This window comes from Aptenodytes patagonicus, chromosome 22 (assembly GCF_965638725.1).
Source record: "Aptenodytes patagonicus chromosome 22, bAptPat1.pri.cur, whole genome shotgun sequence".
Taxonomy (NCBI): Eukaryota; Metazoa; Chordata; class Aves; order Sphenisciformes; family Spheniscidae; genus Aptenodytes; species Aptenodytes patagonicus.
In genome coordinates this window covers 2,815,794-2,828,728 of record NC_134970.1, presented here as the reverse complement: position 1 = coordinate 2,828,728, position 12,935 = coordinate 2,815,794, and the positions used below count along the sequence as shown (strand labels likewise).

The 12,935-nt window shown below is 50.8% G+C and overlaps 1 protein-coding gene across 1 annotated transcript; it reads right to left on the bottom strand.

The window, feature by feature from the left end:
- Positions 1–1,941: 1,941 nt before the first annotated feature.
- Positions 1,942–11,733, bottom strand: RAB29 (RAB29, member RAS oncogene family). The gene is made up of 5 exons (XM_076357844.1): positions 11,601–11,733; positions 9,456–9,527; positions 7,455–7,636; positions 6,175–6,296; positions 1,942–5,488 (listed from the first exon to the last, which is right to left on the bottom strand). Exons 1-5 carry the CDS (start codon positions 11,722–11,724, stop codon positions 5,371–5,373), a joined length of 618 nt encoding a protein of 205 aa, XP_076213959.1. The 5' UTR covers positions 11,725–11,733; the 3' UTR covers positions 1,942–5,370.
- Between the last annotated feature and the right edge of the window lie 1,202 nt (positions 11,734–12,935).

Here is a 12,935-nt window from a genome sequence, read left to right as displayed (position 1 = left end):
GCCCCACCGGCCCCACGCCGCCACCGCCGGTACCCGGCCCGGGTTTTCCCCGCGGCGCAGAGGGGCCGGCGGGGCCGCGGGGCCCGACCCGCAGATTCGCCGCGCGGGGCCTGGCGTGGTTTTGGAGGGAAAACGCGGGGAAGCGGCGCGCCGCCTCGCAGCGGCCCCGGGGCCGTCGAGGGCCCCGCAGCGCCGCCCCCGGGCCCGCCCGGCAGCGCCGCTCCCCCGGCGGTGCCCTCCCGCGGCTGCCCGGCCCGTGCGGCCCCCGCTGCGCGCCCCGCGGGGGCCCGCGGAGCCCCGCGGCCTCAGGGCCCGGCCCACGCGGCCCCACGGGTAGGGCCTACAGGGCCCTGCGGCCCGCCGGCTCCCCTCGGAGCGCCCCGGCGCAGGGTGTCGCGTCCCCCCGCCCCGGCCGCGGTCGCCCCGTGGGGCCGGGGTCTGCGCAGGGGGGTTCGGCCGCGGGCCTCTTGTGGGCCTGCTATGCCCTCGGGGTGCGCCAGGCTTATCAGGGCTTAGGAAGGGAGGTTAGGGCCCGAGAGGGGCGATCCCAGCGCCCTTCCTCTTGTCGCAGCCCCTTTGTCATGTAAGCGTGCCGCCATTCAGGGCCAGACTTCAGAGGGCTCTGCCGGGGAGGAATACACAAAAGGGGTGAAAGCAGCCGGAGCGGCCAGGACGGTGCCTGTCACAGACCGGCCGGCAACGGAGGCGGCCGGAGCCGCTTACACCCCGTCCCTGGCACACGGGCACCGTCAGATTCCCTTGCATTTACTGCACAGCGCATTGATGGGCCAGAGCCCTGACTCGAACGGCACCTCTCTGCTCCGAAGTGAGCCCCCGTAGCAGATGAGATTATCTTGTGCCGTGGGGTTCACGATAAACCTACATGCCGTCATATTTTTACGGCACATCACTTTCTTTCGTTACGCTGATCAGACGTAGATTCGGTGTGAAATACTTCCCTTACAAAGAAATGCAGAAAATGAGTTTTCAGCAGGCGTAGATTTCATTATTAGTACTGATTTCGTTACCACCGCTTTTCCCTCTACTAGTCAGCAGATACAAAGAACATGCACAACTTCTGTAAGATGCAAGAAAGTCCGGGGAAGGTGTTTGGTTCATTAAATTCCCTAGGAACCCAAAATTACTCATTTTGTTTAGAAAAGGAGCTGCTTTTGCCATGGAAAACTAAAACATATACCACAGTCCATTAAAATGGCAGCTTCTGCAATAGCAAGTCACTTTTGCTCTGCACTTGAATCTTTAGGGAGACTCGTTCCTCTGTTTCATTAAAAACAGTACTTAAAAACATTTTTTTAGATGTTGTTTTATCTGAGAAGACTGGTTGGACAGTACAAATATGGTCAGCTTTTTACCTAATTATAGGAGTAATTTGAGTCCATTTAATGCCTTGCTTGAGTTTAATTTGTCTCCTTTGGAATTACTGCCATTTTTCTGATCAATTCAGATGTGCCCTGTCCTTCGTGCAAGTCAATACTCATGAAAATCAAGCTGATCAGGAAAGAAAGAGGGGCATTCAGAGCAACTGCCTGCCTGCATAGCCAGCCCCAAAATACACTGTGTGAATTAATGAGCCATAAGGAGGAAGGCGTATTAACAAACAACCACATCAAGGAATTCTTTTCTTTCTCCTCTTAGCTGGATATATTGGATTAAAAGCCACTATGACTGACTCACAGATGCGAAAGTTTTGCATGCTTACGTCCCGCTTGTAGGTCAATAAGACTACAACAATTGAGACAGCAAGATGGTTTCAGTGAAAAGAATCTAATTTGTTTTGCTGGCAACACAGGGCAGTTCACGCTGTATGCTTTATACATACCCTATTATTGACAGCAAGACTATTTCTAGTTTGAACTTGTGAACCCGTTTGTTAGGACTGTTGAGACAGGAAAACAACGACGACGACAACTACCACACAAGCAATGTCAAACTTTTATTTCAAACTTTTGCAATACTGCGTTACTGATTGATACGGAGAAATCGGTATGGATTTCAGAGAGAGGAGAAAACCTCCCAGCAGTTTCTTCTCTTTATACAAACATAATACTGCAACTTTACAGCAATCAGAACCCTGTCTCTAAAATACTTCTGCGTAACTGCAAGCGGTTTAAAAAAAAAAAAAAGGCTAAGTTTTGATATTGTTGACTTATTTCTGAACTATAGTCTGCCCTCATGATTTCAAGTTCTATTGTAGTAAAAATTTCCAGCTATGTGGACCCATAGTGTGCTGTCATCAACATACAAAATACACCGTTAAACTTCATGTGGTTTTGAGTCCCATGACCACAAATTAAAGTTATAGGAATGAGAAACAACACGTGGAAGAGTGAAATAGGTACAAGTGGCCCAGAGTCACACAAAGAGCAGAAACTCGAAGCAGGTGCTGGAGAAGGGAAAATCAAGTGCCTTCATTTTCAAAACGGGTCATTCCCGACACGGACACCAGTGAAGCACAGTTCATCAGAATGAAGATGAGGCTTTTCTGATTCATATTTGAAAGATTCAAGTTTTTATCCGTCTGCACGAACGAGACTTAACTTTGTTTAAAACACTTCTTAGAAACTGCTTCACTCAAGATGTCTTTTCCCTTTCCGTCGTTTTAAAAACGAGAATTATTTCAGCTAGCACAAGCTGGGCACAATCAACTTCACAGGCAACCGTTCCTTACACGCTGCCTATCCCAGCAAAAAGCATATTTAGAGGGGGCTTTTGAATCAGTTTGTTTTACAGGACTACATCAAGTTGGTTTGTTTTTTTTTTTTTAATTTTGTTTTGCTTTTTTAAGCACCTTGTGTGCCACAGAGCACGCTCTGAAAAAACACACACATCTGCACAGTAAAATCGTTTTCCTGTCTGGTTGGGTTTTTATACCGATCTCAAGCAACGACTGTTTCTGTTGTGCAGGCTTGTTTTTTGACACTTGCCTACTGTGTCTATTAAGATGTTAACAAGCAGTAAGCAGTGTGGAAAAAAAGACCCAAGGCATACACCAGTACCGGAAACCACTGGGCAGAACAGAAATGATGTCTAATAGAAGAAAACCTTTTTGCTTGTTTCTGAGAGGCACTTACGAAAAAGAGATCCAGATTAAGAGGTCCAGACACCAAAGAGGCACTGGTACATATCAAACTGACATGCAAAAGGTATAAAGATGCTTTCCTGCAAGATGCATGGCCTAGCAGCTGGGCCATCGAAACAGGAATTAGAAATTTTCCTTTCAGTGCCAAGCTCTTACCGACTTGAGTAGTTAGTTGGTCCTGGGCAGAGATTTCCACTGCGTGCCTCGGTTTCTCCATCTGTAAGGACAGCTCTAGCACTTGACCTCTTTGCTGAAACGCCTTCAGGTGCATATACAGAAATCAGTAAATAACACATGAATCTTAATGGTTTGGTGACAGATCCTTTAAAAAATTAGACCCTTCTCCCCACATTCCATAAAGAACTAGAAATATTTATAGGATTAAAAAAACTTTTTTTTTTTTTTTTTTAAACACAATGTTTAGGAAGTAAAATTCAACAAGACAGTTCAATTTTGTTGCTAACCCGTTCGACATGTTTCACATGTTTCTACAGTGAATCCAACAGCGCAGAAAAGGGTATATTTCAGCGCCTGTAAAACCAAATTTGGCAATATTTGCACAACAGAATCGTAGGCCAGACACTTTAGCTTTTAATTAAAACAGTGGAACACAACACTAGCTCTAAATTTCTTAGCCCTTACTGTTTACTTATCAATCCTTTTCAGCTCCAGAGAATGAAAACTCAGAATTTTTTGTGCTTGGTGAAGGCAATCAGTTCCTGTTCTTACCACCTTCTCCCTCCATAGATTATATAAAGTAAGAAAAGGCAGACAGAAGGAATACTTTGCCAAAGAAAAGCAGTCCTAATTCAGCAGGAATCGGGACAAACCAATTTATAGTCCCATTTTCAAATTAAACTACTTGAGAAGAGAAAAACGTTATTGAAGACCACTTGTTCAAATCCTAACCTAAAACATGGGCAGGACAATTCTATAACGTCGCGTGCTTATATAAAATGCATACAACGCCACGTAACTCCAGCCCTACAGACCGAGTTTCCTATTGACTCTTCCCGAGATAACCATCTAGTATGCTTTTACCCATTTTTTGTTGTTGTTGGCAACTGTTCTCAACAATGAGTACCTGGGGATATGCTAGGGAAAGCAGGCATCAAAAGGCAAGCGGGGAGCGGTTCTCCTCATTTCCTTTTGTCCTGCAAAGTCTTCTCCTTCGCTTCCCCCTCGCGCCACTAAAAGCAGCAGGTGGGCTTTCAGAGAGCTGCCTCTCCAGCACCGTCCCTGCTACCGAATTCACTCATTGCTACAGAATAATTGTGGGAGGGCAATTCATCAGCAATTGCAAAGCTATTTGAGATGGTGGGATACGGGGTGTTCTAAAAGTGAAAAGGACTGTTGTTCTGTCATACAAAGGAGTTTACAACCTATTCCTCATTCAGCTCTCGGCGCCCTAATAAAGCGGCAGCAGAACAGAATACATAGGATTGTGCTAGAGGGTGAGCGAGAAGGAACGGACAGAAGGCAACTGGGCAATTCTTGACAAAAAACTGAGGTCTCTGCCGTTAAGCACCACAGTCGGTATACACGACAGTAAGGGCTGTGCTACCCCATTTCTCAAATTCACACTGATAATTTTACAGGTCTGGTTACGTGGGACGCCGTGCTGATCCACATCTGGCTTCACATCTTAAGGACAGTTAGTGGCAATGACGAGATGCGTTGGTCTCCCCAGGACGCGTAAGCAGAGGTATGTCATTCCAGAGCACGAAGTAAAGAGTTCGCTGTAATCCCACACTGGGAATCCACAGGCACAGAGAGACCGCTTGAACTCTGCGTGCGCCAACTGAAGGTCACTGTAACGCTTTGGACTGGTGCTTCTGTGTATGGTGGGTGCAGGCGGTGGGGAACAAAAGGTGCAACAATATTAAAAATATACCTTCGACATCCTTCGCCCTGCCTGAGACAGGCCATCACATGTCAGAAGATGAAGTGCTCAAAATTTAAAAGGAAATTAATCCAAGCCACGTGCTTGAACACGGACCGTGCTACATTACTGGCAGCAGAGCTCCCAGTTGCTGCTACGCTAGAAGAAAGAGGAATCTTCTCAGTCCTCTCTTCTTTCCACACCTCACTCCAAGTCATTGTAGCAATGCTCCAGTGAGAACAAATACACACTAAACAGAAGACAGTTCACGAGCATGTAAAAAAAAAACCCCCCCAAAACAGTGACAGACAGTTTAGGAAAAAATGATGATGATGATAATGAAAGGACATTGCTGCTAGACCCAAGGCAGATGGTGTAGTCAATGCATCTAACAGCAAGCCCAGCCTGGCGGGGTCGTCTCTTTTATGTTAATATAATCCCCGCTCGCGGCAGCAGAGGAACTTCCATCACCAGTGGATGAGGACATCATCTTTTCAATCAGGACTCTAGAAGACAAACGTATGTGAGTTTGTTTTGGTTTTTTTTAAACAAGCAGCATTGGGCCACACAGTTTTTCAGCAGTACAAAAAAGAAACAGCAATTCATTCTAGAAGGACACAAAACTCCAGAATTTTAGTGACTAAACAATCAGGTTAAGGAACCTCACAGCACTGACAACAGCATTACTGCTATTACCTGGCAGCATCCGAAGACCCTGCAGTGACCGGATAACTAACAACGCCTACTGCAACCACCTCACCTCGGGTCCAGTTTAGGACTGGGACACAGCAACAGGCCTCTGAGGTACCAACTGCCCAACCTCAAGATCAGGTGCGAATACCCAGTCTAACACCTTTCAGAAAAGGCCAAATTCTCCATCAAAGGACTGGTGCATCACAAAAGAATTTCTAGTATCTTTGCACAAGAAGTCCCACCCTCCTGGTAGAGGCCAGCGTATGAAAAAACATCCCTGGTGTTGTCCAAAGAATTTCTGTTTCCAAAAGCATGTCAGAGCTTAACCAAGGAGAGAAAAACTTCTGACCTTTCAGAATTCAGTTTCCTTTCGGGAGATTTACTTGCGAACTATTGCTGCCTTTTATTATTTACTGACAGCATCTCCCCTCACCTCAAAGATGTCCGTGTCTGAAAGAGGGAATTAACTCTTGGATGTATCGCCAGTCATTCTGCCTACCTCATGGACTCATTAATATTCTTGTTTTCCTTGACAGACGTCTCCACCCAACCAGAAAAGCCATTTTCTTTGCTGAACCGATCCACTTCGTCTCTTGTCACTGCCCATGGGGAAAGGTCGCACTGTAAAACAAGAATCAGTCATTTTAAGTTTAGCCTTTTAATTTTTAAGCTGGGAGGGGAATTCTCCCCCTCAGCCATTTGCTGCCTGTGTGCAGGCAGGCAGGCAGCAGGTAGGCTCAGCCCTTCACATCTCCCAGATCGCAAGCTGATAGAGAGTTCTTAGGGCAAGGTTCTTAATGGGATGTTGCAAGCAGCAATATATTTATCTCATCTGAGATACTAACACACCTCAGTCAAGCATGTACGGAATGGAGGTTCATCCAGCAGAGGACAAGAAAGCATTGTCGCTCATCCAAAATTTGCCCGGCCTCTCAGCAGCAAGGAAACGCTACTGGTGTGGTGCCACCGAGGCAGCCACGCTGATGCCAATGGGACGTACAAAGAGGCAGTCAGAAAACCTGTCCCATAACAGCTTGTATTAGTGTGACTGCAGTGCGTACAGTCACACAGGTTTCCCTAATGCAGGCAAAATTGCTACCTTAAAACAGCTACCGGGGGAAAGCATTATTTGTGAAGAAGTGGAGAAGAAAAGCCGCTCTCCTGCCCACCCATCACGTTTTTGAGCCATCTCCAGTTTCAGGCTCTCTCAAACCAGGCAAGTCTCAAACTGAATCTGGAAAGGGCTGCTGAGCCAACGCTGGCACGTGAAGAACATAAAGGTAGTTTTTAAACGAAAGAAAAATAAATCATTAAAAGACAGCAACCAATCTACACAGTGAAACTTGACATTGCATCCAAATGAAAACTAGACATCCCTCTGGCAGCTCTGAACAGAAACTTTACCTGCAGCGTCACACACAACCTTCCCAGGCTACTGCAAGTTAGAGACCACAAAAAAGGAAAAAAAAAAAAAAAAAAGCTTTATAGCCCAGGAGCTACAGAGCTCGAGCTCCGACAGCACAAGGCACTGCATCCTAGGACAGAGGAGTTGTTAACATCTCCTTAGTGCCATCCGTGTATTAACTCCTACCAGTGTCCTAGTTAAGGAGGAGAATCCTTGCTAGAGAAAGAAAATTCAAGGAAGAGTCAAGGAAAGGATTAAAAAGACCACAGGCTATGGGACAACTCTGGGCCAGGCTTAGTGCTAAAGGGGTCTCCTTCCATTGTGCACTCCCTTGCACACACACAAACACACAGAGCGCGTCTAGAGCTGCTCACTTTGTTAGCCAGCAGTAGGCAAGGCACGGGGTTCCCGTCCGGCAGCATGAGCTTGCTGTCCAAATCCTGCTTCCACTTCTGGCTGTTGCTGAATGTGCTGATGTTGGTGACATCAAACATGATAATGCAGGCTGACGCCTCCCTGTAGTACAGCCGGGTCATGGATGTGAAGCGTTCCTGCCCTTCAGGATCAAAAGGAAAAAAAAACACCCCACCCCACCCCCGAGTTACCATTTTTAGATTTGTTCACGCAAATAAGATGCTCATCATGGTACATCGTTTTCTCAGCTGACACTAACAATCTCCACTTAAATAATGAGGAAATACAGGCATTGGGATGCGTCCTGCCTGGGGTACCTCAGCAACGCAGCGACAGAACGGGAACAAACTGGGGAGTTCTTAATCCTGACCCAGACACTCAGATGTCCCAGAAATACTTGCATTACTCCCAGTGTAACAATTTAAATTTAGTGTCCCCGACCACACGTTCACCTCCCCCCGAGCAGAATCCTGCCAGCAGCAGGGTGCCTGGCCACCACCAGCCGTCCCTGCTCCGGCAGGACCGTGCCACCAGCGCGGACTCGTGCTGCTGCCTTGCTGCGGGCACAGCATTACAGACCAGGCTCTCCGGAGGGAGAAATTCGATACTAAACAGAAACCATTAAAACTCACATACACTGTTATTACTGTTTAAACCTTATGGCCTGCCTGTACCACCGAAACTGCATCCAGAGAGTAATTCCGCTGTGCTGCTGCGTGGTTTGATTGTACTTGCGTAGACGGGACACACCACAAAGCATTCACATTGCGTCAGATGGGTCAACGACACGGTGAAAACCAGCATTTCTGACACTGGAGAGATTTCACTGTGGGCTCCCATGCAGCCCCATAGCTGGTCAACAGGCTTTTTGCTCTGAAGCCATCGAGAACTGAGCACTTTGAGTTACCTCAAACCATCTGACCTTCTTTGCACACCTCTGAGGGGGAAGGCAATGCAGCAGGGACTATCGGTGTGTGCATCCCCTTCTGCTCGGGGCACGACAAGAGCACTGTGACCAGCATGGCCGGTCAAACCTTAAATTTCCAAACCTTAAATGCCTTTTCTGGGCTGAAATTGAAATCAGTTTCTTGCTGCAATCCTCTTGCTGCAAACTTCTCCTTCCTGTTTTCTTTTTAAGGATTCCAGACGCACGCGTCTGAGCAGCGAAACCGGAGGAAACCACAACCCTGTTTTCCTCACCCCTCTAGATCCAGAGGTGCCATTTTAGAGTCGCTACTGCACCGGCCTGTCCTTGGTCTTCTGCTGCTAGGGAGATTCGGGAACCGCGTTTCTCTGCACCTGTCTGGGGAGCGGGTGCTCCTCACTCCACTGCACCGCATACAACGCTGTCCCCCGGAGCGTGCCCCACTTCCGAACCAGCCCCACCACCTCAGGGGCACCCAACGGTCTCCTCTTGCCATGACTGCGCCCGAGGGAACCGCTGGCTCTGCTCGCACAGGTCACTGAGCAGCCAGATCACAACCTCCCAGCCCCACTCCTGATCCCAGCAGCCAGAGCAGCGCCAGGTCAGTGGAGCTGCTCCACGCTTAGACACAAGGATCAGGCCTTCCTGGCTATCACGCCAGAAATCAGGGTTTTAACAGAAGACTCGGAGCTGAGAAGTTACACATCCAGCTACAAATCAGCCAAATGTTTCCCCATTCACTCTGCTCTGGCTTTGAAATTGAAAAGAAAGGCTCGATAGGATTTATCATCTGCACTGCTGTGTTCTTTGCAGATGGGCTTTTGATTAAATATTTAAATTACTACTGCAAACTAGAGACAGCACTGCAAACCAGAGCGGTCCTGCCCCTTGGATCCACAGGCTTTTAGGATTTATTTTTGTAGCAAACTCCTACTGAAAGAAAGAAAGAAAAAGAGGGGGGGGGGGGGGGAAGGGCCAAGCCACTGAGAGCTTTAAATTCTGCTCCTGAGCAGCTTCGTGGTTTGTGTGAACATACCTGCAATGTCCCAGAGCTGAAGTCGTACTGTCTCCGATTCTGACCACTGGACCACCTTCAGGGCAAAATCCACTAGAGAATCCCCCAAAAGAAAGGAAACTTAATTAGGGGCATTCTGCACCACGGGGCTTGTTTCTTCGCAGCCTCTCACCATGTCCCAGCTCAGGCCAACCCAGCAACCGCTTTCGCAGCCACGGCGGTTCGTACTGGACCATCACCCACACCAGCACAGACCAGACACAGAGCAGGAGGGTCTGCAAGTGCTGGGCCCTCTCCTCCAATGCAGAAAGCTGCAAAATAAGTGTTAAATCCAGAAGGCTCCACACACTGTCCGCTCCATACTCTGCAGAGAGGATGACCGCACGCACACAAAATGCCTTCAGATAAGCAGAAGTCAAGCACGTTATCAGCATCTCATCCCTCCCCGGGATGCTACGCTAGCCTTGTCCCTTCCTGAACTTCAGATTAGAGAGTTAAATAACGCAACAAATGGAGCGGCATTCCTTCCCGTCTTGCAAAGCCCAGCCTGGCAGGTCTGCTGTCGAAGCCCTTGCGAACAGCAAGGGAAGCAGCAGAGATGCTGCTCTGCAATTCTTCGGGAAGCAGGACAGCAAGGTGGCATTTTTCCAGCAAACGCGGCGCTGGATGGACTCCACCCCCGCAAATCGCGGGGCTTTTCAGAACCCTGGACCACCAGGGTTTGTAACCACCCCGTGCACAGCTACCTGTTTGCGGCAGGGAGCTCAGGCACTCATTCCTGATCCCTGGAATTCTAATACCAGCACTAGTGACACGAAGCAAGAGCTAAGGAAGCAGAAATTAAAATGCTCAGGAGTAAGAATTCCTGCAGCACGTAACCCTGAAAAACCACAGGCAAACAAAAGGATACTGGAAACCTTATTGCCTGGAGAGCTTTAAGGAAAGTTTCCCTCGCCCGACTCTAAATGCCAGTAAAATGCTGGATTTGCTGCTGTTGCCTGTCTTCGTTCTGTGCTGCCTAAACCGTTCAGCCGCTGGTGCGTGGAGCTCCGTGCCTCCCTCACACCCACCGCTTACCACCACCTGCATCAGGTGTTCACTGCAGGGGGAAAACTGCCCAGCTACGCTGCCAGCCACGCTCAGCAGGCCTGGAACTTGTTGAAGCCAGAAACTAATTAGAAAAAAAAAAAAAGTAAAAAAAAGAAAAAGAAAAACGTCTGCAGCTCTTACTGCTGGGAGTGACAGCGCGGGCACAGCCCAAGCACTCCGCCCCAGTGGGATGTGGCCCTCCGGCGTTTTCAACATTCATCCCCTCTTGGTTCGTGAATAAGAAGATTTAAGCAGCCGTGCTCTGCCCCCACTATTTTGGGTCCTCAGGAGATTTACTGGGTAAAGCCTTGGCACCTCCCGCTCCTTGTAGATTATTCATTTACACTGATGTTAAACAAAGAGCAACTGATCCCGCTTAATCTTGGTCCCAAAGCTGTTGTTACAAAGCTGTTGTTTCCCCCATCACCTTTCCAGAGCACTGCCGATACCTTAGCGGAGGTTTCATGCTGTTAAATAAATGCCAAAACAACGCCGTTCTTGTTTTTGCTAGAAAGAGCCGAGGCTGTAATCTCACGCTCTCCAGGTTAAAACTCCCGGGGCTGGTTGTTCCCAGGGGAGGAGGGATGGGGCACCCCGAGCTCGCTGTGAAGAGTGACAGAAGCCACCGGTTTGTCACCGGGGGCTCGCTGAACACCGGCCGCGAGCACACCGGGAGCTGCCTCCGAGAGCCGCTACGGGAGCTGCAAAACGCAGTAACCCCCGAGGGGCGGTCGTTCCTTTTAGGAATTCTTGCTTCCACGGCCGCAGGGAAGGAGAGGAGCCAGTTTCCCATCACAGCCGACGAGCAAGGGCAGCTTAATAGCAATAAGAGCAAGAGCCACACAGGCGTCTTAAGCCGAACGAGGACCCCCCCGCGCGTTAGAAGGGAAGACAAGCTGCAAGCCAGACTGCCACGCTCAGTGCTTGGTTCGCAAACCGGACGACAGCCCCGTTAGCGAGGCAGCCGTCGGTGCCGGCCCTCCCGAGAGGCCAAACCGCGCCGCGGAGCCCGCCGGCCTCTTCGGGACGCCGGGCCAGGCGCCTGCACCGGCCCCGCCGCCGCGGAGCCCCGCTCACCTCCCACCGTGGACTTGTAGTGCCGGTTGAAGCTGTCGTTGGCGTAGCGCTGCACCAGCGACGTCTTCCCCACCGTGGCGTCCCCCACCACCAGCACCTTGAACATGCGATCGCGCTGCCCCATCCCGGCCCCGGCCCCGGCCCCGGCCCCGCCGCCGCCGCCGCCCGGCGCGGTCATGTGAGGGTCAGGTGGAGCCAGCGGCGGAACCGCTGCCTGCAGCGGGGCTGCCGGGACCTGTAGTCCGCACCGCCGGGACCTGCCCCTGCCTGCCGGCGCCCTGCCCCCTGCACCCCCGGGCCCTGCCCCCTGCACCCCCGGGCCCAGCCCCATGCTCCCCTGCACCCAGCCCCCTGCACCCCCGGGCCCAGCCCCACGCTCCCCTGCACCCAGCCCCATGCACCCCCGGGCCCTGCCCTCTGCACCCCCGGGCCCAGCCCCATGCTCCCCTGCACCCAGCCCCATGCACCCCCGGGCCCAGCCCCATGCTCCCCTGCACCCAGCCCCATGCTCCCCTGCACCCCGGCCCCAGCCCCATGCACCCCCGGCCCCGGCCCCATGCACCCCTGCACCCCCAGGCCCTGCCCCCTGCCCCTTTGCAACCAGAAAACAAATGAAAATAATCCACACCATGCACACACGTATATATATTTTTCAAAGCAACGCTACACCGTTCTTGGGATTCCTTCAAGGTCTTAAGTTAATGCCAAAATGTTTCTCTCTGTCGGAAGCGTTCAGTAGCTTCCCCCATCCCTCTTTCCCCCAGCCAGAAAAGGAAAACACAACCCTGTCCCCCAGGGACCAAGGTATCAAATGACCCACCCTGTGCCCAAGCACCCTGAGATTCAGGGGGTGCGGGAAATGACCTGCAACTTGGGGTAGCGTGGCCCAGGGCCAGAGGAGAAGCTGGAGCCAGCAAGGTCTTGGTGGCTGCTCCCCAGTCCCTGGCGCTGCCGGGGCTTTGTTTTAGGACTCTCCAACAAGATCCTTGTTTGGGCGAGCAGCCAGGAGGCACAGCCCTACAGGAAAACAGTCCACAATAGCAAATCCCGCAGCTGGGGAGGACGGGAGTCCTCCGAGGGCCACTAATTCCTGCAAATTCAGGGGCTTAGTGTGCAGAACCCTTTTGTCCCACGTACCTTAATCAACAGTCACGGGCAGAGAGGCCGCACGCAAGCCAGGGCAGGGCTTCTCTGTACACGGCCAGCGGCCGACGACAAACCCCCGCGGGTCCTGCTGGGAGCCCCCGTGCAGCTACCTGGATCCAACCAAGGGCACGGCCGCAGCCAGCCTGGTAACCGGTCATTTATGCTAATCTCACAGTTTGCTTCGTGCAC

What these genes read in the sequence shown, in the direction of transcription:
- RAB29 (XM_076357844.1), bottom strand. Translation starts at nt 11,724, where the DNA reads ATGGGGCAGCGCGATCGCATGTTCAAGGTGCTGGTGGTGGGGGACGCC. An exon ending in CTACAAGTCCACGGTGGGAG is followed by an intron (nt 9,528 to 11,600) that starts GTGAGCGGGGCT and finishes GGGATTCTCTAG; the next exon opens with TGGATTTTGCCCTGAAGGTG. An exon ending in AATATTAATGAGTCCATGAG is followed by an intron (nt 5,489 to 6,174) that starts GTAGGCAGAATG and finishes TTTGTCTTCTAG; the next exon opens with AGTCCTGATTGAAAAGATGA.